Genomic DNA, 27,097 nt, shown 5'->3' with positions numbered 1-27,097 from the left:
GTGGTCGGCCCGTACCCTTTGGCTTTTCTACAAGTACGTTTCTATGTATCACATTTTTGGGTCATTTTTCAGATAACCATTGGGAGAATAGTTGGGATCAGCTACTGAGCAGGCAAGTACCTATTCATAAAGCCATTTCGATACACTATACTATTCTAAGGGAGCTTATAGATCACACCACGACCTCATGGGGTATGGTGGGATGGCTAATAAAATTCCCTACTTTGAGTATGGAACAATTTGACAAGGCTCTATGGTTCTCTAGGAATACTTTAACGGCAAGCATGTAGACAAAGCTCTTCCTAAATATTTACCATAACACTTATTTATCACCGATCCAACGTTTCCGTATAGGAACTTCGGCAACTACTGCATGCCCAAAATGCCATCTTGAAGAAGCTGACAATTACCATTGTTTATGGGCGTGCCCAATTGCTCAAAATTTCTGGCATCTTGTACGAAGATACGCTAAGGCGAAATTGATTAATTTTGTACCATTCACTCCAGAATGGGCAATACTAGGGATTATTGATCCAGATACAAGAATTACAAAAGCAGGGAAGAAACTCCTGCTAGCGCTTAGTGCTGCAGGGAGGAAAACTATTTTGCAAGGATGGATTTGCTGCAGACTCCCCCAAGATACCTTTGTTTCTCAATAAACTTAATTTTCTATTTAGGATCGAATGGATAGAAATGCTTTTGCTCAGGGATATGAGAGCTGAAAGATTATTTATAACCTGGGAGTCTTATATAAACACCCTACCATTAGCAGTAAGACTACAAATTCATCATAGTCTCAAAAATTCAATGTGGTATTCATCTAGACTTGCAGCACAGGACCAACCGATCTCATTAATCAGTGGGGACTGGTGGGTCTTTCACCTGGGGTTCAGTGTCGATACTTTATTTTGGGCTATGGAATTGTGACCATGATTAATATTATTGTATTGTTATTTGTATTGATGGTTGTATAAATTTATTTCACAATTTGTTGATAATGTGTTTTATTGTATAGATTACTGTAAGACTATACAATGCATTGCATTCAAGATTGATTGTCATGCCTTGACACTGCTTCTTGGAAATGTATTGAAGATGTTTCAGTGATTGTGAACTTTTGTTGATAACATTTTTCACTGTGCTTCAATAAAATTGTTCTAAAAAAAATATATATATCCACGCTTTTTTTTTTAGTTTCTCTTTCTTCACTTTTGCATCCTCCTGACCCTAGGCCAACATTCCTGTGTGACTAGATCATACAGCCCACCAAGAATCTCTGCAATCTGGCTGGATATGCAATATGCAGCAGTTATTGATATGCAATATGTAGAACTTATTCTCATTTATCAAATGCCTATTTCCCTATATATTTTAAGCTTGAGAGCAGGGCCCTCTTACCTCTTTGGGTAGTATTCAATTTGAAGCGAAATCTCGTTATCGGCAATAATTTATCGCCGATTACGTCATTTTCGCCTCTTTGCATTATACCCGTATTCAATTTCAAAGACTTTTCGCCGGTGCGAAAAAGTATTTGTTAATAAACGGGGATGACTTTTCACCATGTTTGACTTGGCGAAAAAAAGTGCAGAATTGGGGTTTAGGGGTGCAGGCTTTAAAAAATAGCCTGCACTCCTGGGAATGTCCCCTAAAAAAAGATCTGTGTTAAAAAAAAGTTATAAAAAAAAAAATCAGGACACCCCAAAAGTTAAGTTGAATTTTGGGGTGAAAAAAAAAAACGGGGGTCAAACTTCTAAACTACAGAAATTAATTCCTGAGGGGTCCCCATGTATGCGGCAGGTGTTTTACAGAGTGCGGGTATTAGCGGCAGGTGCATTTTTGAAGAATTTTGAGAAAAAACTTTAGGGACTTAAAAATATGCTTGCACCCATTTTCATGTATCCCAAATTTGATGGAAATAGTTTTTTTAAAAAAAATAAAAAATCTACGTGCTATTCTTCACCCCTTCTTCAATACCACATTTATGCACGGGCACTTTAGTCATTGAATCGATCATTACAAGATGTTTTTTTCTATATATTTTTTTTTCTATTTTTAATGTTTATTTTATTTATTTATGCTATGTGCATGAATGTACTGATTTTTGTCTCTTCTTTTCTATTTCATTCATTTGTTGTTCTGTTTAGGTGTGGGTCTAGGTCTAACATTAATATATAATATCTGTTGTGTAATCTAAAGTACATTACTATATATGGTAGCCGCTCTCCAGCGCTCTGTTAGGTTTATATTTGTGATATATGACATTTGTATTGTCATACCCTATGGGCACCCTCAGGCTGAATTCAGTGCATGCTGTGCCTGCTGGAACATACAGCACTGTAGACAGCTAGTGGGTGTGATTTGTTTACTAGTGATATGGAGTGACATCACTCCTGCCCATATGGAGAGTTACCTGTCTATGGAACACTTGTTTCCCCAGGTGAAACACATAATGAGTGGGCGCCATCTTGGATTTTTATAAATGCATTCATATGTAGGTTTTTGATACTAGATTAGGATCTTACACCTTGAAATTATAATGAAGGCTTAATCGCTTATCTGGCTATGTCTAGGTATGGCATTTTAAGTGGTTATATTATATGGGTCTGTTATATGTTGTGTTTTCTGTCTTGTATTGATTAATTAATGTGTGGGGTTTGTGAGTCTGTTTTGACTACATAAGGAGCAGTATGTAGTGATCGCGCTGAATGAAAAAAAATGTGGGTTCCAGGGACCCCTCAAAATTGGGGGTCCTACTCCACAGTGTCTGGGTCCTATCACAATTTATGCCTTACTGCCTGTAGTGCATAAAAACATGCTATAGCGCATATTTTGCACTGAGAAGGACATGGGGAGAGGGGAACAGGTGGGAGAGGAGAGTACACAGGAGAGCAGAAGGGGTACAAACATGGGGAGAGGGGAACAGGGGGCACAGGTGGGAGAGCAGAGTACACAGGAGAGCAGAAGGGGTACAGACATGGGGAGAGGGGAACAGGGGCACAGGTGGGAGGGCAGAGTACACGGGAGAGCAGAACGGGTACAGACATGAGGAAAGGGGAACAGTGGGCACAATGGAGCTGGAGAGCAGAAGGAGCACAGAAATGGGGAAAGGGGAACAGGGATGGGGGGACAGAGGCCATGATTCAGAGCCGGACGTTCTGTCAGAGCGCTCGCTCTGAGTCAGGGCCGTCCCTGCACCTTTTTGGAGCGGCCTCCTGGGCGCTCGCATAGCTGTGGGTGACCACCCACAGCTACAGCGAGCGGCCAAAATGAGGGTCGCGACCATCGGGCTTGCGACGAGACCCTGCGGTAGGGTCTCGCTGCTGCAAGCCCAGGAGTGCTTTTGGCTCTATCAGAGCCAAAAGCACTCCCACTGGCATCACTAGTGATGTCAGTGGGGCCGGCCCCAGACGGTAGGTTGCTCCCATGGGAACGCCTCCGTCTGGGCAGCCACGCCCCCGGCACACCCACCAAAGGGGGCATGCTGTCAATCACCATCGACAGCACGCCCCCTTTGGTGCGAGACCCTTAACGCCGGCTTGGCTGTCGTTATTCGGGTCTCGCGCATGCGCGCGACGGAGCCACCTCCATCGTGCGCATGCGCACTTGGGCACCATCGACCCGCTTGCAAGCACTCAGCGCTCGCGAGCGGGTCAGAATCAGGTCCAGAGAGCACAGGAGAGTAGAAGGTGTACAGTAGTTTGCTCCACTATTATTATAATAGGAAACAAGTCAAACAGGGCACTAGTGGGTGCTGCAGCTGTATTTCTTCCTGTGCTGTAATAAATATAAGTACCATTTACCTGCTGCTACACAGCAGACACAGGGCGAATGATGACATCAGCGTCCTTCTTCTAAAGGGGATCTATCCACTACCACTGGGGTCAGGTAGGAGGAAGCATTATCCGGCGTTCGTACATCGGGAGCAGCACGGACATCAGATGGAACGCACACACAGTGGGCGCAGAAACCAATCAGCGCAGGCGGCACCTCTTCCAATCACTGCCAGCAGCATTCACCAGTCAATAACCGCCTGCAGCGTCTCATGATTCAATCGTTGCCGGCGGTTATTGATTGGTGAATGCTGCTGACAGTGATTGGAAGAGGATCCACCTGCGGTGATTGGCTGCTGTGCCCGCTGTGTGTGCGTTCCATGTGATGTCCGTGCTGCTCCCGATGTACGAACGCCGAATAATGCTTCCTCCTACCTGACCCCAGTGGTAGTGGATAGATCCCCTTCAGTAGAAGGACGCTGATGTCATCATTGCTGTGTGTGCGCTGCAGCAGCAAATCACCGCCTGCAGCATCTCCCAAGCCAATCACCGCCAGCAGTGATTGGCTGCTCTGTGGCAAGCGCACAAGTGAGGGACTCACGACCGGGTTCTGTGGGACCCGGTCTACCTGCATCCCGTAAATACGCGCTATAGCGCATATTTCACGTTCATTGCTATGCAGGGGACAGCGCAATTCAATTGTTGTTTTGTTTGGGCACACAAAGCCGACAGAGCTCACATTTCTACTGCGAGCCCTCCGAGCTGCCAAGCAGAAATGACCGAAAAGTGACCCCTTTCAGCGCTCAAATGGGACTTTTCACTGCGCGACAATGTCCCATTATTTTGACGGGCTGCTAACTAGTATGTTAATAAATAAGGACAGAAACAGCCTACAGAGTGCAGTGCTCATGCAGCTGTGTTAGAGTAATAAAAACAAGTGTATCAGCATTGGTGATATAAATTGAGTGTCTGATGTTAAGGTAAAAAAGAGCACACTTCTCAGTCTTTCCATATGCACTCAGACACCAGTATTTGAGTAAAAGGTAAGTAACAACAAACGTAATACTGTACATGATCAGAGGTCATTCCTGCTTTATTGTCAGGTTTATGTTATAGCAGATAGATGCCCTCTTTCTATGTGATTAAACGTATTACTACAACCTTTTGAAGGGCGGCCCAGTGAGTCCCCAAAGTATATAAGGTTGCATATCCCTGGTATAAGGCATTATAAATAAGAGGGCCAGAATATTCAAATATAAAATGCAACAGAGCCACCTACTATTTTTATTTACACATATGTGTTTTTAATGTGGAGCTATTGTTATGCAAACATATTTTGCGCCCCAACATTTAGATTTTTTCTAATTTATTATGTTGATGTATTTCCTAAATGATCATTAAGTGCTTTAAGACGGTGTATTGATAATCTGACCATTTATTTGTATTGTTTACTGAATGTAATTTTTCTTGTTATGGGAGTTGATTAAAAACTCAATTATTTTAGTTTCAATAGATGATCATTATTAAAAAGATTTCTTCTATGAAGCAACAACCAAATAATATGGAGGCATTTCCTATGCTATGGAGAATTGTGTTGATACAATAATGAGTTGAAACAAAAGTGTGTGTATCTGCGCTGCTCATATGGGGTTTATTTACGTGCTGCATACAAGAGTTTTTATTTTCTATCTTACTTGTTAAGGAGATGTATGAAGGGATGGGTAGCAAGCTGCGCATTGTACAGGAGACATATTAGATTGATGACAGTGTGCAGGGTTTCTAACTATACTTTCATACAATAATGGACCTCTTTCTTTTTGCCAGGAAAAAAAATGTAAGTTCTAACTTGAAGCACAAATAAAATTGCGGGCAGTAAACCTACTAGCTTTTTAAAACGTGATTATTCTCATATCTAGAACCGACAGCACTGCACAGTAGATATTACCAGCATACATATGGGGAGATTTAATGAGCCTCCTAAAGAGGACACATGTAGGTGTTGGCCACAGCAACCAATCAGATTCCAGAATGTACTAGATAAATAATAGTTTAAATCTAATACCTCTTTTACAACAAAGTCCGGGGTCTGACCTGGGATTTTTAACACATTTCCAAGACGGATCACACCAGGGAAATAAGAACCCTTTTAGCACCGCGGCGCCGACCCAGGCTATGCCCCAGTCAGCACCGTTCACAACGAAGCCGGGTCACCACTGACCCGGCTCTTCCGGCGCAGGTGATTAACGATTCTTCCCCTCCCCGACCCACTTACCTCACTCCACAGAGGTCAAGAGGCAGGGAGTGCAGGTGGGGTGCGCTGCTCCGTGCTATTCGGCCCGGCCCTGGTTGCAGTGGACACTTGGAGATGATGTCATCTCCAAGCGCCACTGAAGCCAGACAATCGGACGGCAAGTGGCACGATCTGGGTCATCGTGACCCGTATAGCGCCGTTTATACTGCAGAGCGAACCGTGGTCAACCCTGCAAACTACCAGAGTTGAATCCCAGGGTCCCTGGACCCGGGTGGATCCATTTACACTGACAAAAATTCCGGGTTGATGCGCATTCACGTGCATCAACCCGGGACTTTTATGTCAGTATAAAAGGGGTATAAATTGGTTACTCTGTGCCAAACCTCTACTTCTCCTCTTCAGAAGGTTAAAAAAATCTTGCCCTCAGTGAGAAGCTAATAAGAACCATTTCAGGATCCAGTCCAATCTTGAATGGAGAAGTCAAGAATTTACCTGGTAGAGACCGACATACTGCTTCCGCAACCACTGCAGCCTCTGATCGGGAAAGTTTTTGATCTTCCTTACAGCTTTGGTTAGTTCCAGCAATCCATCATATATTGTTCTAGCGGTGTTCTTTGGAGCTACAAAATGCAACATCTTATTCTCAGTAGTGTGTAGTCCAAAAAGCAATGTGACACCATTTTCTTCCAGACTCATATTACATAATTTGTTTTGAACACACACAGTGTGCAGATCAATGCCTGGATGTCCCATGTAAACAGCCTTAACGGAGAACAGGTCCAAGAAGCCTTCCACAAGTCCACTCATTCCAGCATTGACGAGAGACTGCAGCTTCATCTCCGCAGTGCTTCCCGGTGCACCTAGTTTATGTTTAGTGTTTGCAAGAAAAGTTGTCGTAGGTTTCGTCCAGGTCAGCGTGCTGTTGTCTGGTTGAAGCTGGAGAAAACAGCGAACGGAAATGTGCGTCTCCTGATCATAACGGATGACAGTTACTCCTTGCTGAAGAAATTGGTAGACATCAGCTCTGATTGATAACACGTACCACGGAATAAGTTCTGTCCCATGGCTAAATGCTTTCTGCTGCTCCTCAGACCCATGCAAATCAGATTCCCTGGACTGCTCCGAAATATCACTTTCAGAATCTGACAGGTCTCCCATAAGAAATCTAAGGATGAAAAATATCATCATTAAATCAACAGCAACATTAAATGAAAACTTGCAAATTGACATAACCTCTGCATCTCTGAATAGCAGACAATTCACCATTAGAAAGAAAATATAACCTAATGCTGGCCATACACCTGCACGATTTCGGGCCGATTGCCCGATTTTCAACATGTCATAAGATGGATCTTGTGAAAATTGTGTATTTGTTTAGCAAGATACGATCCGATGCGCGCTCCCGCAGCTCCTATAATCGGATCTTATGATCAGATGCGCAGCACATCTTGTCCATCGTATCGTGTGCAGATCGTGTCGTTTATTTTGTTCATGCGATCCATCGTGTGGAAATTCAAGTCATTTCAATAACTGTTTCCCTAATGAGCCTGTGAGACACAGGATCGATCTTACGATAGATCCTGTGCTAAGAAAAACAACAAACATGCTGCCGGGACTGCCAGGGAGCTCCGGGGAATCGGAGGGAAATCGTATGATGAATCGGATCTTATGCTGGTCGTGTAGGTGTATGGCTTCTTTCTTCAAGTTTAGAATTATATGTAAGATACATCACTTACACAGACAGTATTGGTCCATTTAAGCAGCCCCCCCCCCCATCTCCAGCCTGAAGCGTAAAGCCAATATACGGTAAGCTGCTAGCATACACAGTGCACACATATTTAATCCATCCACAGGAATTTGGAACTACCAAAAAGGACTGGATGCTGTAATCAGATCTCCCTTGCTGTACGCTCACAAAGCATTTTAGCTCCAGACTTCAGGCGATCGATCACCTTACATTAGAGGGAGAGGTGTTGCAAAAGATAATATATTGATTGCAGCATTGAAGCAACATACTGTACACCAGGTGGTGGCATCATTTGTATCTAGAAGGTGGCATTTTAAATATCTACTACTATTGAGGAGGCAAAAGCTTCAAAGTACAGACAAACATTTCAAAAACAGCCTTGTGGAAATTGTATCAACACTTCATTCAGTCCATCATCTGAAGACCAGAAAATGTTGTCCTTTTATGTATTAATAGACACAAAGGTGAAAAGCAGGTCCACAGAGATAGTTACATATTGCTTCTAGTGTGATTCTACAAAAATATAAAGTATTTGGTAACATTGTTAAATCTTAGTTGCTTGTTTATAACAATGATGATTTGTTCATACTAGCTTAGTACTATAAATGTGATTTAACAGCAACATTCCAATAAGGTATTTTACACTGCATTTCAAAACTATAACCTTTTCATAAAATATCATGCTTGGCAAAAATAACTCAGGTTTCAGAATAAGTAATTGTCAGTGCACTGCACAATCTGTTGCATTACGACATAGGACAAACGGTTTAGTTAATGTACATTTAGTAGGATTACGTTTTTGTAATCAAGAGTGAAATAAGTATTCTTGTGAAATGATTCAAGATGCATTTAAGCCCAAGCACTGGTCTTTCAAAAAATTAGAAAATATTAGTTTATCAATGGAGCTGCAAACCAAACTAATAAAACAAACTATTAGGCAAGTTCAGCAAATGCAAAAAGTTAACTTACAGAACTCGATTTGAATCATGGCTTCTTTTTGAGCTATACATAAAAGATCAAACGAGAACATATTTGTTAAAGGTCATATTTTCCTAAAAATACTGTTTATGATAGTAAAGATGCACAGGGGTTAAGCCAGTAGCCAATGGAAATAGCTCCTCACTAAGTGTTGGGTTATTGCAATGCTAAGCAGCATGCTCGTGACCGAAGTACTGTACCTAAATCATTGTTGTAGAAATATACACCAATCAGCCAATACATTAAAACCACTGACCGGTGATGTAAATAACATTGATTATCTTGTTACAATGGCACCTGTCAATGCGTGGGATACATTAGGCAGCAAGTGACCATTCAGTTCTTGAAGTTGATGTGTTGGAAGCAGGAAATATGGGCAAGCATCAACTTTGACAAGGACCAAATAGTGCTGGCTAGATGGCTGGGTCAGAGGATCTCCAAAACGGCAGGTCTTGTGGTTCGCTAGATGACTGGGTCAGAGGATCTCCAAAACGGCAGGTCTTGTGGTTCCCGGTATGCAGTGGTTAGTGTCTACCAAAAATGGTCCATGGAAGGACAGCTGGTGAAGTGGCGATAGGGTCATTGGTGCGCAAGGCTCATTAATGCGCGTGGGGAGAGAAGGCTAGCCTATCTGGTCCTATCCCACAGAAAAGCTACTGTAGCACAAATTGCTGAAAATGTAATGCTGGCTATGATAGAAAGGCATCATAACACACTTGCTGCATATAGAGCTGCACAGCCGCAGACCGCTCAGAGTGTCCATGTTGACCCCTGTTCTCCGCCAAAAGCGCCTACAATGGGCAGGTGGCCTGGTCTGATGATCACATTTTTTTTTACATCATTTGGACGGCCAGATGCGTGTGCATCGTTTTCCTGATGGAACAGATGTCACAAGTATGCATTATGGGAAGAAGGCAAGCCGGAGGAGGCAGTGTGATGCTTTGGGCAGGGCCGCAACTAGGGGGGGCTGGAGGTGCACGTGCACTGGGTGCGCTGCTGTACCTGGTGCCAGTGACCGCCAGCCCGCCGCTGCAGAGAGGCTCCAAGGCGGACGTCCGCTTGTAATATTTATTACCAGCGGGCGCCCGGCTCCTTCTCTGCAGCGATGCGGTGTAGCCGGAGCCGGAGGCTGGAGTTCTCTCCCGAACTCCAGCTTCCGGCTCTCCCCACGGGCACTATGGGGGAGACGTCATGACGTCTCCCCCATAGTTCCGAGGAGCAGCCAGCGGACCGGACGCGACGCTGGATGCAGGAGCAGGGTTCAAGGTAAGTCATTTTTTTTAATAAGCTGCACTACAGGGGCATTATTATGGGGGCATAGGCATTATCACAGGGGCATTATTATGGGGGCATGGGCATTACCACAGGGGCATTATTATGGGGGCATGGGCATTACCATAAGGGCATTACTATGGGGGCATGGGCATTACCACAGGGGCATTATTATGGGGGCATGGGCAATAAGGGGCATTACTAATGTGGCATGAGCACTACAGGGGCATTATTATGGGGGCATGGGAATTACCACAGGGGCATTACTATGGGGGCATGGGCATTACCACAGGGGTATTACTATGGGGGCATGGGAACTACAGGGGCATGAGCACTACAGGCGCATTACTATTGGGGCATGAGCACTACAGGGGCATTACTATCGGGGCATGGGCACTACAGAGGCATTACCACAGGGGCATTATTATGGGGGCATGGGCATTAGCACAGGGGCATTATTATGGGGGCATGGGCATTACCACAGGGGCATTATTATGGGAGCATGGGCCTAGCCACAGGGATATTATTATGGGGGCATAGGCATTACTATAATGGCATTAATATGGGAGCATGGGCTCTACAGCGGCATTACTATGGGGGTATTAACATATGGGCATTACAATATGGGTACTACTACAGGGGCATTGCTATGGGGCCATTATCATATGGGGACTACTACAGGGGCATTACTATATGGGCACTACTACAGGCGCATTATCTCAGGGGACATTACTATAGGGGCACTGCTGCAGGGGGATTTACCAGCTACCTAAACATTGTTGCAGACCAAGTACACACCTTCATGGCAATGCAATTCTGATGACAGTGGCCTCTTTCAGCAGGATAATGCGTCCTGCCACACTGCAAAAATTTTAAAGAATGGTTTGAGAAACATGACAGAGTTCAAGGTGTTGACTTGGCCTCCAAATTTCCCACATCTAAATCAGATTGTGCATCTGTGGGATGAGCTGGAAAACAAGTCCAAGAAATGAAGGCGTCACCGAGTGGCGTCCCTACCTGTTCTTGCACCCGGTGACGGGAGCTTGTACTGCAATTAAGGGGGCGTAGCCTCGCAGGTGGGGGCGTGGCCCAAACAATCATTTTTTGTCACACCAGGGGTGCCGGCTGCGCCAGCCTGTGTGAAGTGCTGGCTCCTTCACTGTGCTAGGAGCAGAGTGCTGCACATAATGCAGTACCGGGCTCCTGTCACTGAGAGGGAGCCAGCACTTTGGTGTCAACCCTTGGCTGGTGACACCCAGGTGCGGAACGCACCCCCCTTGTGATGCCAGTGGCCCCACCTCACAATTTACAGGACCTAAAGGATGTGCTGCTACCGTCTTGGTGCCAGATGCCACAGGACACCTTCAGAGGTCTTATGGAGTCCATGCCTCAATGGCTCACAGCTGTTTTGGTAGCGCAAGGGGGACCTACACAATATTAGGCAGGTGGTTTTAATGTTATGGCTGATCAGGATACAATAAATCATTATCTAGCCCCCACGAAGTCCTGGAATTTGATAGCTCTAATCTTATTTGATAAATTACCCATTACAGATTTATATTATGTCATTATTTATTCAACAAAAAATAAACCAACATGAAAAAGCCATGTGTGAAAAAGTGCGTGCAACTTTACTGCTTCCATATCAATAAAAGAGGTAATTAGAGCCAGGTGCAGCTACATCAAGTGCACGTCATTATTTGATCATCAGGAAGTACTATCACCTCTACTGTATATAAAATCAGAAATGTTGGCAGATTGGCCTGGACCATTCAGGTTTGTGCCAAGGAAAAGGATGTCTGCTATGATCTCATAGCAGCAAATGTTGCGGTTTGTTAGTCTAGGGCTAGAAGGCCAACTCTATACAATTTAAAGCCCATCATTCTACAGTAACAATGACATTTATTATTAATGAAGAACAATGAACACTGTAAATCCATCCACAGAACAGACTGTATGATGCTCTGAGCAATCACTGAAAAGCTATGTTCAGGGGCATACAGCATTAACAGATCAATGTTAATGGTTTAGGACTCTATTACTGTGTTCCCAATAGGCTGTATTAGCGGGGAGCGGTGTCCTGCCCGATTTTAAATGGGCAAAATGCGCTCTGTCCTTTTAGTGCCCCGCTAAAACAGCCTGCCCTGTGCCTCGCAGTGTCTCGCGGGTGGGCATGGCATCTTTCAGCGTGAGGGGAGAGCTTGGGGGAAGCCCAGCGCTCACACCTAGCGTGATGAATTGTTCGCCATGCTGCCTTTCTGGCCGATACTCCGTGCCCAGACCCTCCGCGCCCTGTCCACATTCTAGCGGGGACACTATACATAACTTGACACTGCCACAACTATGCAGCAGCAATGGGACAGATGACTTTCTCTTGCTTTAATAGTTCCCTTCCACTGGTTTTTGCATACATCACAGTGTGGGTTTAATGGTCTGCCTGGATCATTTTGTATTTATTATATTGCTCTGTTTTCCATTTGAGCACAATTTCTTTAATTGTTCCTGATTCTTGCATCTAGAATATGTTTTTGTTTCCATATTGTGTGACTTTGGGTGAGATGTACTAAGGGCAGAAATGCGATAAACCCCCTGAAAATGCAGTTTTTGGGGGTTTTACAGCATTTCTCATATGTACTAAGCAATTAAGTGGGTAACGCCTATGGGCTTCTTTTCGGAACATCTCCTGAGTGGGATTCAATCGGATCCCTCCCAGCTCCCACTGCAGCACGCTAGTCCTTCTGTGCATGCGCATAAGATCACCAGAGGGACTTCTTGGTCATAAACCCAGAAATCCCTGTATTGCAAAGGACAGCTCTTACCGGGAGAGCTGTCCTTTGCGATTTTCTAGGTACATACCGACAATATTATCGCCGGTATGTACCCGATAATTGGCAGTAGGATGCTTTGCTTAGTACATCCCACCTTTTATATCTGTGCTTTTAAGGACCATTCTGAAGTCACTTTCCATGTCATGTATGAGCTGCTTTCTACACTGGTGTTCATCTATAAACATGATTTTCAGAGTCTACTGTTTATCCTGCTTTTGTTCTCAGGACATTAATCAGTGCACTGTATGTGTCAGGTACCTGGCCCAGAAGTATGGCTACCACATGGTTACACTTTTTGTTTTCACCCATTGACTGAAGCTTGTGCTATAGTGTCCAGCATTCCATTTATATGCTCCTGTATGTCCATTGCCAAGACTCATCTGATATAGTTTCCTTAGCAGAAACATCTTACTTTAGTTATGCATCCTATAAGTCTCTTACAGCAGTCTCACATTTTATATGAATTAGCTGGTCATTTTGAATTAATAAGTGCTAGTATTGGTCTGTCTTCCTTAACCCATTCTGGGTTATTAGCCTCTGCTCTGGTTATAGTAATAATAACCTCCCACAAGTCATCTCTGGATAGCAGCATCTCAGCCTTACATTTCCACAGCTAATAATTATTATGTACATTATCCATTACTAGTCTAAACTCTTTTTTCCCTTATTTCCTTTTGAAGTGCAGACTTTGGCACATTTTACTAAAAAAATATACTGTATTCTTCTGTTGTGTTGCGTCTGGGCCCATAGCCTGCTGCAGAAAATATACTTCTCTGTTCAAGCAACAACACACAGCGAAGATAATGGTATGGGGTAACCTTTGCTGTGACCAGAATGAGTAAACTTTATAACATGGATGATTAACCAACACAATTCTACAACAGAGAACACGGTCTCAATTTCAGAAACCACATTACAGTCCCTACAGTATAGCCTCTCTCAAGAATACTTTGCCTTTAGCTGTTGCTATATTTCAACTCTAATCAGATAAATACACAGACCACAGTATATAGAATAAAAATACTCAGGCACTGTAATGTGCATTAAACATACTTTTAAATTCAGGGGTCTATTTACTAAGCTGTGTTAGGAGATAAAGTGAACGGTGATAAGGTACCAGCCAATCAGCTCCTAACTGTCATTTTTCAAACACAGTTTGTAACATGGCAGTTAGGAGCTGATTGGCTGGTACCTTATCACCGTTCACTTTATCTCCTAACCAGGGCCGTAGCTAGGGTAGTGCGTCCGGTGCCATCGCACAGGGCACCACAGGTCAGGGGGCGCTGTTTGGGCCTGTCAAATTTTTGTTTATTATCATTCTTGTTTGTAGCTTCCTCTTATTTCATCCCCAGCATCTCCTGGCCTCTCCTTTCTATTCCCTGGCCCTTCCCCATGAAGGCATGGCCATTTTTTGGGTGCATTAGGTCCCTTTGAAAAATGAGGGGGGCGCCAATGTTCTTTCTGGCACAGGGCACCAAAAAATATGAGATATGGTAAGAACTTACCTTTGTTATCTCTATTTCTACGAAGTCCATAGGGTTCCACAGGATACCTTGGGGTATAGGTGTGACGTCAGTCATCGGGCACCATAGAGTTAAGCTTTCAGCCTCCCAGGATGCACTAGGGTCCCCCTCCTATACCCCGCCCCCGAGCCAAGGCACCTCAGTTAGTTACCAAGCCATAGGCCGGAGGAGGAGAAGGAAGAGAGAGAAAGAAGATCTGGATACACACAAGAATCACACTCTCACCAGAGGGAGACGGGAAAACCGGTGACCAGACCAAAGCCCATCTGCAGCACAGGTGGGACAGGGCGGGAGTCCTGCGGAACCCTATGGACTTCGTAGAAATAGAGATAACAAAGGTAAGTTCTTACCATATCTCATATTTTCTACTTCAGGGTCCATAGGGTATCCACAGGATACCTTGGGGATGTCCCAAAGCAGTATCCTTTAAGGGTGGGGACGCTCCTGTGCTGAAAGGAGAATCCGCCGCCCGAAGGAAGCATCCTGAGAGGCGAAGGTGTCAAACCTGTAATACCTCACGAAGGTGTATTATAAGCACTAAGTGTGTTATAACACAAAGTGTAATTATATAACAGTTAAAAAAAACAGTTGAACAAACATTGAACAACATCTACGACAAGGTAATTACAATATCATTCCTTAGCAGTAGTTTGTGTGTTGTACATTATTGAATGTATTGCAAAAATGTATCAGATACTTCTATTAATGCTCTCACTCCATGGAATCATCTCTAAGACTACTACATCCTTTACTCTCCCTGCAGCTCATCCTTCTGTACATATTGCTGCCTCAGTACTTTCCTCTTCTCTTACAAACACATATGAGCTTTTAACTTATCTAAACACATTGACAATAACATCCACAACCTCTCGCCATAACAAACATTCAGTCAAATCCCACAAATATATTTATATCTCGCTCCTTTTGCTTCTATTAGCTGGTGACATATCTCCAAATCCAGGCCCAACCCACATGCCACACCCACAACGAACTATAAATCCAGCTAACCTCATAAACATTGCGTGCCTCCCTTCACCATCCAAGTCACTAAAATGTGCCTTATGGAATGCACGCTCTGTCTGCAACAAATTAACATCCATCCATGACTTCTTTATTTCAACTAACCTCAACCTTCTGGCAATAACAGAAACATGGCTCACACAATCAGACACTGTCTCCCCTGCTGCACTTTCACATGGTGACCTACACTTCTCACACACCTCCAGGCCTGGCAATTGTAAAGGAGGTGGGGTAGGAATATTACTCTCCCAATCTTTCACATTCACAGTTCTCCCACAGGTACCTTCACTCACATTTACATCATTTGAAGTACATTCTATCAGGACTTTCACCCCTTTCTCTCTGTGAGTTGCTGTTATCTATCGCCCGCCTGGGCCACCGCAACAATTTCTGGAACATTTTTCAGCCTGGCTCCCTCACTTCCTATCCTCAGACATCTCCACCATCATTATGGGTGATTTCAATATCCCCATTGACAGTCCACAATCTCCTCATGCCTCCAAACTACTCTCTCTAACCTCCTCTCTTGGCCTCTCCCAATGGACTGACTCCTCTACTCATAAGGAGGGCCACTGCCTTGATCTTGTATTTACCAGACTATGCTCAGTTTCTGATTTCACTAATGCTCCTTTCCCTCTCTCAGATCACAATCTTATCACCTGCACACTTTCCTCCATTACATCAACCTCAATGTCAGTGAAATCAACCAAACCTCCTAAAACCCGCAGAAATATTAATGTGATTAACTTTCAACAACTATCTACCTCTCTACAACAACAACTCTCACCAATTTCTGCACTCACTTCTCCTGAGACTGCTGCATCACAGCTAAACCAGATTCTAGTAAAAGCCCTCGATGAAGTAGCTCCAGCTACCCATTACACTCCGCGTAGACTCAGACGTCAACCGTGGCATTCTAACTTAACAAGGCATCTACAAAAACTCTCACGTAAAGTAGAACGTCAGTTGTCGAAAGTCTCGCACTCCAAGTGACTTCCTCACATATAAGTCTATCTACAACTCTTATCGTACTGCTCTGGACACTGCCAAGCAAATATATTTCCAATCTCTTATCTCTGCTCAAGCCTCTAACCCCAAGCGACTTTTTAATACATTTAAACTGCTTCTTACCCTCCCTCACCCAAGCCACCTGCTACTATCTGTGCACAAGATCTTGCTTCCTATTTCAAGGACAAGATTGATAATATCCAAAATTAAATGTTATTCTCTTGCTCAGCTAGTGACCTACTCAATTCTCTACCTGAACCCTCTGGCACATTCTCTTCATTTGACCCCACAAATGAAGATGAAGTATCTACACTCTTCTCATCCTCCTACTCTATTACCTCTCCTCTAGATCCTATACCCTCACAAATTAGTAAAGCTCTGTGTCCTGTGCTCATCCCAACCCTAACTAAAATCTGTAATCTCTCTCTTTCTACTGGCATCTTTCCATCACTGTTCAAGCATGCAGTGATTACTCCCATTCTGAAAAAACAAAATTCTGACCCTAACACTCTCTCTAATTACCGTCCTATCTCCCAGCTCCCATGCCCCTCCAAGCTACAGGAGAGACTTGTCTACACCCGCCTCACACACTTTCTTAACACCCACAACTTATTGGACCCACTTCAGTCTGGCTTCCGTTCCCAGCACTCCACAGAGACAGTACTGACTAAGGTAGTAAATGATTTGGTCACTGCCAAGGCTAAAGGCCATTACTCACATCTAATTCTTCTAGATCTCTCTGCTGCTTTTGACACTGTTGACCACTCTCTTCTCGTACAAACATTACAATCCCTAGGTCTTAAGGACACAGCCCTTTCTTGGTTCTCTTCCTACCTATCTGATCGCTCTTTTTCTGTTCGTTTTTCTGATTCTGCCTCCTCTTCGCTACCTCTATCAGTTGGAGTACCGCAAGGCTCTGTCTTAGGTCCTTTGCTATTCTCAATCTATACCACCTATCTTGGCAAACTAATCCGCTCTTTTGGATTTCAGTACCATCTGTATGCGGATGATACTCAAATCTACCTATCCTCTCCAGATTTATCACCATCTGTATTGGTCCGTGTCACTGAATGTATTTCTGCCATTTCATCTTGGATGTCATCTTGCTACCTGAAACTTAATATTTCTAAAACAGAATTAATTATATTTCCACCGGCCAATAACAGTTACCAATCTGATCTCTTTATCACTGTTGATAACTCAACAATCCACCCCACCCCACAAGCTCGCTGCCTTGGTGTCATCCTTGATTCTGAATTGTCCTTTGTTCCCAACATTCAATCTGTCTCAAAATCATGTTACATACATCTAAAAAACATATACAAAATTCGACCATATCTCACACAAGACACTGCAAAAACTCTAATCCATTCACTCATTATTTCCTGCATTGACTATTGCAATAGTCAATGCAGGTCTTCCCAAAAACAGGCTATCGCCATTACAATCCATTATGAATGCAGCTGCAAGGCTTATCTTCCTTGCCAAATGTTCATCGTCTGCTGCCCCGCTCTGTCAGTCCCTCCATTGGTTGCCGGTTTTCTACTGTATTCAATACAAAATACTGTTACTTACACATAAGGCCATTAACCGAATTACACCAACATACATCTCTTCACTCATCTCAAAATATCTCCCAACCCGACCTCTCCGCTCAGCACAAGATCTGCGTCTCTCATCCCCATGCATTACTTGCTCCCATTTACGGTTACAGGACTTTCTTCGGGCTGCACCCACTCTATGGAATGCCTTACCACACACAATAAGACTTACCTCTACTCTTCAATCCTTCAAGCGTTCCCTGAAAACTCACCTCTTCAGACAAGCTTATCAGATTCCAGAACCGACCACATAACCTTCATAGCTTCCATGTCTTATCACATCCCCTCTCACAGTCCACACATAACCTCACATATTGTCTTTCTTTCACATACTCCTGACATTTTGCCGACATTCCTGTGTGACTGGATCATGCAGCCCACCAAGAAACTCTGCATTCTGGCCAGACCAAATTGCAATATATAGCACCTATCCTTGTGTATCAATGCCTATTTCCCTATAGATTGTAAGCTTGCAAGCAGGGCCCTCTTACCTCTATGTCTGTCTGTTATTACCCTGTTTTGTTCTATCAATGTTTCCAATTGTAAAGCGCAACGGAATATGCTGCGCTATATAAGAAACTGTTAATAAATAAATAAAAATAATAAGGTATGGACAGAGGACCACGTAGCAGCCTTGCAGATCTGGACTGCAGAGGCACCACGTCAAGCTGCCCACGAAGGACCCACAGACCTAGTGGAATGAGCCTTCAAAGAAGGAGGAACCGGCAGACTTTCATGAAGATAAGCTTCAGAAATAGCCATACGGATCCAGGCTACCAAAGTTTGCTTTGAAGCAGGCCAACCCTTTTTACGGAAGCCATAGAGGACAAACAAGGCGTCCGACTTCCTAAACGAAGAAGTGCGGTCAACATAAGTCCTTAAGGCCCGCACAACATCCAAAGTGGCCTCACCCACTGAAAGACCAGGTGAGTTAAAGGCCGGAACAACTATTTCCTCGTTAACATGAAACTGGGAAACAACTTTGGGAAGAAATTCAGGCCGAGTGCGGAGCACTGCCCTGTTCCCATGAAAAATCAAGAAAGGGGGTCTACAAGAGAGAGCCCCTAAATCAGAAACACGTCTGGCCGAAGCTATGGCCAGAAGGAAAACAGTCTTAGCTGTTAGCCATTTAAGATCCACTGAGCCCAGTGGTTCAAACGGCGGTCCCTGGAGAGCCCTCAGGACCACAGCCAAATCCCAAGGCGCAACAGGTGGAACAAAGGGCGGCTGAATGCGGAGAACACCATGCATAAAGGTGCGCACATCCGGGATTGTAGCAATCCTACGGTGAAACCAGACAGACAGGGCCGAAACCTGTACCTTCAAAGAAGCAAGGCGAAGCCCATGATCTAGTTCCGCTTGTAGGAAGGCAAGTATCCTAGACAGACGAAACTCCCGCGGTGCATAACCTCTCGGTCGACATCATTGGAAGAACGTATGCCACACGCGATGGTATATCCTCGCGGACGACGGTTTCCGAGCTCGCAACATGGTACGCACCACAGATCTGGAAAACCCCCTGGACCTCAACATGGCTGTCTCAACAGCCACGCCATCAAAGACAGCCGAGCCAGGTCCGGGTGAAGACAAGGACCCTGCGACAGAAGGTCCGGTTGTAGCGGCAACCGCAGAGGACTGTCCACGCACAGACCCTGAAGGTCTGAGAACCAGTGCCGTCTGGGCCACGCGGGAGCTATCAACAGGAGCGTCCCTCCTTCCTGTTTGAATTTCCGGATAACCCGTGGAGGAAGGAAAACCGGAGGAAACAGGTATGCGAACCGGAACGTCCACCGGACGGACAGAGCATCCACCAGAGACGCCTCTTCGTCTCTTGTGCGAGACCCGTACACCGGCAACATGTTGTTGTGCCGGGACGCCATGAGGTCGATCTCTGGAAGACCCCACCTGTCCACCAGCAGTTGAAAAACGTCCGGGTGCAGGGACCATTCCCCCGGATGAACGTCCTGGCGACTTAGAAAGTCCGCCTCCCAATTTAGCACTCCCGGGATGAAGACCGCTGATATGGCCGGAAGATTGCGCTGCGCCCATACCAGGATCAGAGACACCTCTACGAGAGCCACCCGACTTCGGGTTCCTCCTTGCCTGTTTATGTAGGCCACGGTGGTAGCGTTGTCCGACTGGACCTGCACCGGACGACCCTGGAGAACCCGATGTGCCTGCTGGAGAGCATTGAAGACCGCACGGAGTTCCAAGATATTTATTGGAAGCTCCGCTTCTGTCGGCGTCCACCTGCCCTGGAACAAGTGTGGACCCGAAACTGCTCCCCAGCCCCAAAGACTGGCGTCCGTTGTCAACAGGACCCAATTTGATACCCAGAACGGACGTCCCTTGCTGAGATGGGTCGTCTGCAACCACCAGGCAAGGGACAGGCAAACCTCCGGGGTGAGCACTATCGTCTGGGACTTTAGAGACTGAGGCAGCCCGTTCCACTTGGACAGGATCAGGTGCTGCAGAGGTCTGGAGTGAAACTGGGCATATTCCACCATGTCGAGCACTGACACCATGGAGCCCAGTAACCTCATCGCCGAGTGTAGAGACACCTGGCGGCTGTGCAGACAACTGCGCACCCTCGACTGTAAAGCAGAGATCTTTTCCTCCGTCACAAAGATCCTTTGCTGTCCCGAGTCTAATAAGGCTCCGAGGTGCAGAATCCGCCGAGACGGGATTAGAGTGGACTTCTGCCAGTTGATTAACCAGCCGTGCCGTTGCAGCAGCGCAATGGTCAGGTCCAAGTGGCGTAGAAGGAGCTCTGGAGATCCTGCCACTAATAACAGGTCATCCAAGTACGGCAACATGCGGACTCCCTGCAGCCGCAGAGAAGCCGCCATGACCGCCATCACCTTGGTGAACACACGCGGTGCTGTCGCCAGGCCAAAAGGTAACGCCCGAAACTGAAAGTGGTCACTGCGGATTGCAAACCTGAGGAACTGTTGATGGCGCAAAAGAATAGGGACATGCAGGTAAGCGTCCTGTATGTCCAATGACACCATGTAGTCCCCAGGTTCCAGCGCCAGAATGATGGACCGTAGGGTCTCCATCCGAAACTTCGGCACCCGCAAAGACTTGTTGAGAGCTTTGAGGTTGAGAATCGGACGATACGACCCATTGGGTTTCTGCACCAAAAAAAGATTTGAATAGAAACCCTGGCCCCTCTGGGAGAATGGAACAGGCACTATAACTCCAGCCTGGAGCATAGTGTGCAAGACCTTCCGCAGCTCCGTGGCCTTGTTCTGGTCTGATGGTAGACCCGTGGTGAAGAACCGAGCCGGGGGTCTGTGCCGGAAAGAGAGACCACCTCGAGAACCCAAGTGTCTGTCATGGTGACCGACCAACACCGGGCGAACTGCAGCAGGTGGCCTCCCACTTTGGGACCCCCCAACGGGAGGCCTGGACCGTCAGGCCGCAGGCTTGTCATCAGGCTTAGGGGCCGGACGTCTGGTACTCCATGCCTGCTTCCGGGGCTTGGCCGATTTTTTGGGACCAGCCTGTCGGGGAAAAGACTGTGGTTTGGGCTTGCCCTGGGCCCTATAAGACCGAAAGGACGATGGTCCTGAACCAGAAGGAGCCGCGGCCGACGGGAGACATGCCGATTTGGCTGCCGCCAGCGTGGCCACAATCTTGACCAGATCTGGACCGAAGAGAACTTCTCCGTTAAAGGGCAACGCCTCCAAACCCTTTTTGGAGTCAGCGTCCGCCATCCAGGATCGCAACCACAAGGTGCGATGAGCAGCCACCGCTGCTGAAGAAATTCGAGACACCAGTGTACTAATGTCTAAGGCCGCCTCGTTGATATATGTGGCCGAATCACGGAGATTACCAATCAACTCCGTTTGTTCAGTCGGACAGTCGGAATCAAAGGACGCCTCCAATGAATCCGCCCAGCGCTCCATCGCTCTGGCAACCCAGCAAATGGCCATAGCTGGCCGCGCTGCCCCCCCCCGCGAGGGAATAAGCGGACTTCAGGCAGATCTCCACCTTGCGGTCCGTAGCATCCTTAAGGGAGGACATGGATGGCATCGGCAATGTGGCACTACGGACAAGACGTGTCACATGAGAATCCACCTGTGGAGGGGATTCCCACTTAGCAAAATAATTATCCGCGAACGGATAAGCCACTGCCAGGCGCCTCTGCGGCTGGTATCGCTTGCCAGGCTGTTTCCACTCCTCCTCTAAATGGTCCATTAACTGACCCGAAAGAGGAAAGACTGTGGCGTCACCCTTCACATCCTTAAAAAAGGCATACTTGGATTTAGCAGCTGGGGGAACTTCGTCCTCAATCACCAAGGCTGTGTGGACTGCCCGAATAAGTCCAGGAAGATATACCTTGGACCTAGCGTCAGCGTCCTTAGTATGGAGAGGTTCCTGATCGTAAGGATCCAGAATCTCCGCATCATCAGACGTCCCTTCGTCATCCTCATAAGGAGCCGACAGAGATGCCACCGGCCGTTTATTTGGCCGCATCACAGTCTCCCCCTGCAACACATCCGACAAGTGCTATACAGAACTCGTCAGGGAGTTAACCCACGCCGGCTCTTGAGAAACCGGGAGAGGGGAAATAGGGAGACTGCTGGGTACCACCAATTGTCTTGGGAAACCCTGCATGGGTGACGACACCACTGACTGCTGGGACAAACCCATCTGTGTAAACGCGGGCTGCGGAGCTAACTGGCCCACTAAGGTTGTAAGCGCCTGAGCGAAACAAGCCCAGGGCGGCTCCTGTACCGGTGCTGTAACCGTAATAGGCCGCGCCATTGACAAACACTGCCGGCAGAGGCCCTCCGCGCTACCCTCCCCCTCCGCTAAAGGTACTTTACACGTAGTACACTGTAGCCGGAGAGGAAAATCACTTTCAGACATGATGGTACTAAGTATGTGACCCCTCTCACCAATTGTATTTTAAAGAGGTGAAAGACCACCCTGCAGCACCGCACCGCAAGGGCTTAGCAGAAAGAACAGGGACAGTAATAAAGTTGACAGTCAGAATAGAAGATACAGGCAGCAGCACTAGCACAGTCACATACAATGCAAAGAAAATCAATTCCTGCACTAACCAGCGCTGATCACTCAACTACGCAGACACAGGGTCTGGTAGGACACAGTGCTGCATACACAGACCTGACCACAGCGGAGGAGAGGTATGCAGGGGGACCCAGACCAAGATGCTTCCTTCCAGGCTTCCAGCAGCGTTCACCATGCGTTCAGGAAGATGGCCGCCGAGGAGCAGAGAGGAGGCTGGCCAGGGAGAGGAGCGCTGCCACAGGGCGAGTCGGCAGAGTGCAGAGAGGGCTCTGTGCAGCGGGGGAGGCGCCGGTTGTGAGACAGGGAAGGGGCGCTCCCCTGGCATGCATTTAACCCCCGGGACGCCGCAGCGCTACCGCTCTGCTGCGGTCCGCTGTCCCAGGGGGGTAGTGGAAGCGCAGGTTCTTACCTGGCTCCACGCTGCAGCCAGTCCCCAGGGAGCCCCCTGCCTGGGGACTCTGGACCATGTAACAGCGGGGACCCACCGCGGCACCCCTCTGCTTACCTTGCTGTCCCCCTTGAATCCGGCCATGGTCCGGAAAATCTGGGGTCACCGCTAGCTGTGACCCCAGATGCTCACCAGCATCCCCGGATCGGTACCGGCGTTCTGGTACCGGCGGGGGTGTAGGGAAGACAGCATGAACGTCAGGACTGACTGTCCATGCTGTACATCCAGATGTGCAGCCACAGCTGCATGCAGGAAAGCTTCAGGGGCTCTTCTTAGCCCCCACTCCAACAGGTGCACCCGACTCCGGCCGGGCACCAAACTAAACTGAGGTGCCTTGGCTCGGGGGCGGGGTATAGGAGGCGGACCCTAGTGCATCCTGGGAGGCTGAAAGCTTAACTCTATGGTGCCCGATGACTGACGTCACACCTATACCCCAAGGTAACCTGTGGATACCCTATGGACCCTGAAGTAGAAAGTTTAGTTATGGCTCTGCTCCTAACGCAGCTTAGTAAATAGACCCCTCAGTCCCTTCTGAATACAGCAGATACAAAACAGATGTGCGGCCTAGTAACAGGAAGGGGCATGTGCATTTGCCTAAGCACAGCCCCGAAGCAGGGAAAAAAAGGATGCCGGACCAGGTAATGCCAATGCGAGCAACATTTTACACTAGACACTTCTTGTATTTATGGAATAGCTGGAATTGGTAAACAGGATGTCCAAAGAATACAGAATATACAATACTGAGCTTCTCGCTTCATAGCCGACATTAATCCTTGTGCAGTGCCAGAGTCCTGTGTCAGCGCCAAAAATATCACCCGAAAGATGGCCTGCAGATTACATAGGGAGACCCAATGCACAGCACACAGTGAGGTCATTTATCTAGTACACTTTAAATCACCCATAGCGTTAATGACCTATATAAAATACTGTAACATAGTAATGTCATTTTCACAGATAATGTGCACCAGTACTAAGGGAGATAGCGAATGTAGCTGAAACTTAACAAGATATATAAAAAATGCATTTAAAAAGTCACAGCATAAGAAAAAAAAAAAACACAGAAACATTGGCCCCAGTCTCAGGATACCTCAACCCCGTCTTCAACCAGATGCTTTTAATAATATTAAGAAAATTATTCAGCAAAACAAATTATTTCGCTAAAATGAGATTTCGAATTGCAGGTAAATGAAATAAGCAGACTAACAGGAAACTGCAGGCTTATTTCAGAGATGGAAAGTAATTACCTCCCAATATTCTCTGTAACTAAAGGTCCCTTAGCATCCTTAAAAATGTCATTATTGTTTAAGCTTCAAAATGTAATGACTGAGTCAAGATATTATCTGCATATTGTGCACAAACGACATGTAATTCCTTAATTACACCTATGATTGAAAATAATATGATTTAAACTAACAGACATGGCTTTATTTGGTTTGTTTCTTTGGTTTTATTTTTTAAGCTTTATAAAAAAAAAAAAAAAAGTAAAGTTTGCATCTGGTGTGCTGCACGCCTATTCTAATCATCTGCCTGCAGATCAAATCTTATTAAAATGTTACGCCATATAAAACCGAGATGCTAATGCAGTGATTCCCAACCTCGGTCCTCAAGGCACACCAACAGTCCTGGTTTTAGTGATATCCATGCTTAAGCACAGATGGTTAACTCCAAATAACTAAGGTACTAATTAAGTCACCTGTGCTCAACTATGGCAATCCTTAAAACCTGGACTGTTAATGTGCCTTGAGGACCGTGGTTGGGAACCCCTGTGCTAATGTGTACATAAGATGAAGACACCGCTTAGATTTTCCTCCAATGTAAAATTATTTTTACCAAACAAAACTTTCAATAAAGCCTAATATGTAATCCAAATTTTGACAATGACAGAAACCAAAGCTTATAACACAAAAATTGTTATAATGATGACACTAGCACAGTAACCTTGCACAAAGAGGCAATGTGTATTGCATTAACTGAACTATTTCTTGCATTGTTCAGTGCCCTAGAAATTCCAGTACAGATAGCAGAATTCTTAAGCTTCCTATATCAAATGGAATGGTTTAGTCTTGCTGCAATAGCTTTTTGCGAGTAGATAAACTGCCAGACATGATTTAAGTATCTGAGCAACAAAATACAAAGCATTGTTTTTGTGCAGAAAAACTTGGACCAAAAATGGATTAATTGGCGGGGTCCTAGATAAAATGTGATTTGCTTGTAATTCTCAAAACACAATGAAAGTTAGAAAACATAATACAAATATGCCACTAATACCCCTTTCAGACATCTCGAGAATCCCGGGAATTTGGCCTGCCTCGGCCAAATTCCCGGGTACCCGAGTCTGTCTGAAAGGTGCCTACCCGGGAACTTAAGTCCCGGTAAAATTACCCTGCTTCTGTCTGAATGGTGCTACCCGGGAATTTTTGCTACTCCCGGGCAACACCAAGCAGCTTTTACATTGACAGCGCAGAGCTTCCTATAGGACGCTCTGCGCTGCTGCTCATTACAATGAGTTGACAGCACTCTGTGCTGCTGCTCATTACAATGAGTTGGCAGTGCAGAGCGTCCTGTAGGACGCTCTGCGCTGCTGCTCATCACCCCCCGCACCGGTGGCTCCGGCCCTGACAAACGAGTCAGCGACCATGGCCGGGTCCTCACACCGGCGCTGGAGACCGCCGGTGGTTTGCAGCCACAGCGGGCCGCCCGCACTCCCGCAGGACCACCAGGTAGATAGGAGTTATTATATTATAGACAGAGGCTGCACTTTGATTGGATGGCTGCCTGCTGCATGATGATGACATCATCAGCAGCAGACGGAGAGGGGATAGGTTAGGAAGAGCAGCGGAGAGGCAGGTAATATTTAAAACTAAAAAACCTGGCTTATGTCTGAAAGGGGTCTACCTGGGAATTTCCCGGGTAGACACTGCAGTGTGAAAGGGGGGTCTCGACCAAATACCCGGGAATTTGCACAGGAGAAATTCCCGGGTCTGAGCAGGAAATTTCCCGGGTTGTATGTCTGAAAGGGGTATAATACACCAACAGAAAAAAGGCAAGATAACAGACTTACTGAAATCTGTTCCTATCCATTAAGGAGTTTTTTCTTGAGGTGCTGCCTTCACTGCTGTTATCTTCACCTTCCTCGGATTCCAAACTGCGGTTGCAACTGCGAATGGTTTGCATGATATTGTTCACGGTCGATTCTTTTTCAGTGTTGTTTAATCCATCTTTCCCTATTCGTTGCAGAAAGTTGTCTTGCCCATTGTAGTCTGACACAAACTGCAAAATATAGCACAGTTTGTATATGTTTTTGTATCATGATGTTCAAGATCAATGATGGCACAATACAATTTAAAGTAAATTTGTCATTTAGCAAAATTTATAGGATTTAAAAAGACGAAGGATATTCACAGCAGTTATTGGCAAGCTCTATGTGTGCATTTTTGAACTACCCAGACTTGTAATCATTAATTCAAACATCTTCTAGAAATCTTTTGACTGCTCAACCCAGATGCAGGTGAAGGCTCCATCTTCTTTACTGAGACACTTTGACATTAATATTGGAGTCTCAACCAATTATAAAAGAGACTTAATGACCTTTAGACAACAAGTAATCCCTT

General features: G+C 45.9%; 1 protein-coding gene across 1 annotated transcript in view; it reads right to left on the bottom strand.

Moving 5' to 3' along the window:
- PLCE1 (phospholipase C epsilon 1) overlaps nt 1-27,097 on the bottom strand; it is a 415,545-nt gene that overhangs the window by 84,831 nt on the left and 303,617 nt on the right. Inside the window, exons 8-10 of the mRNA XM_088476428.1 lie at nt 26,548-26,756; nt 8,738-8,770; nt 6,514-7,186 (exon numbers count right to left, since the gene is read on the bottom strand). Coding sequence (XP_088332554.1) covers nt 6,514-7,186; nt 8,738-8,770; nt 26,548-26,756 — 915 coding nt within the window. The remainder of the gene's footprint in view (nt 1-6,513; nt 7,187-8,737; nt 8,771-26,547; nt 26,757-27,097) is intronic.

Source organism: Taudactylus pleione, unplaced genomic scaffold (assembly GCF_031769625.1).
Source record: "Taudactylus pleione unplaced genomic scaffold, aTauple2 ptg000016l, whole genome shotgun sequence".
In the NCBI taxonomy this organism is placed as follows: domain Eukaryota; kingdom Metazoa; phylum Chordata; class Amphibia; order Anura; family Myobatrachidae; genus Taudactylus; species Taudactylus pleione.
Note: the sequence above shows the minus strand (reverse complement) of the source record. Positions and strands in the feature narration are given on the sequence as shown.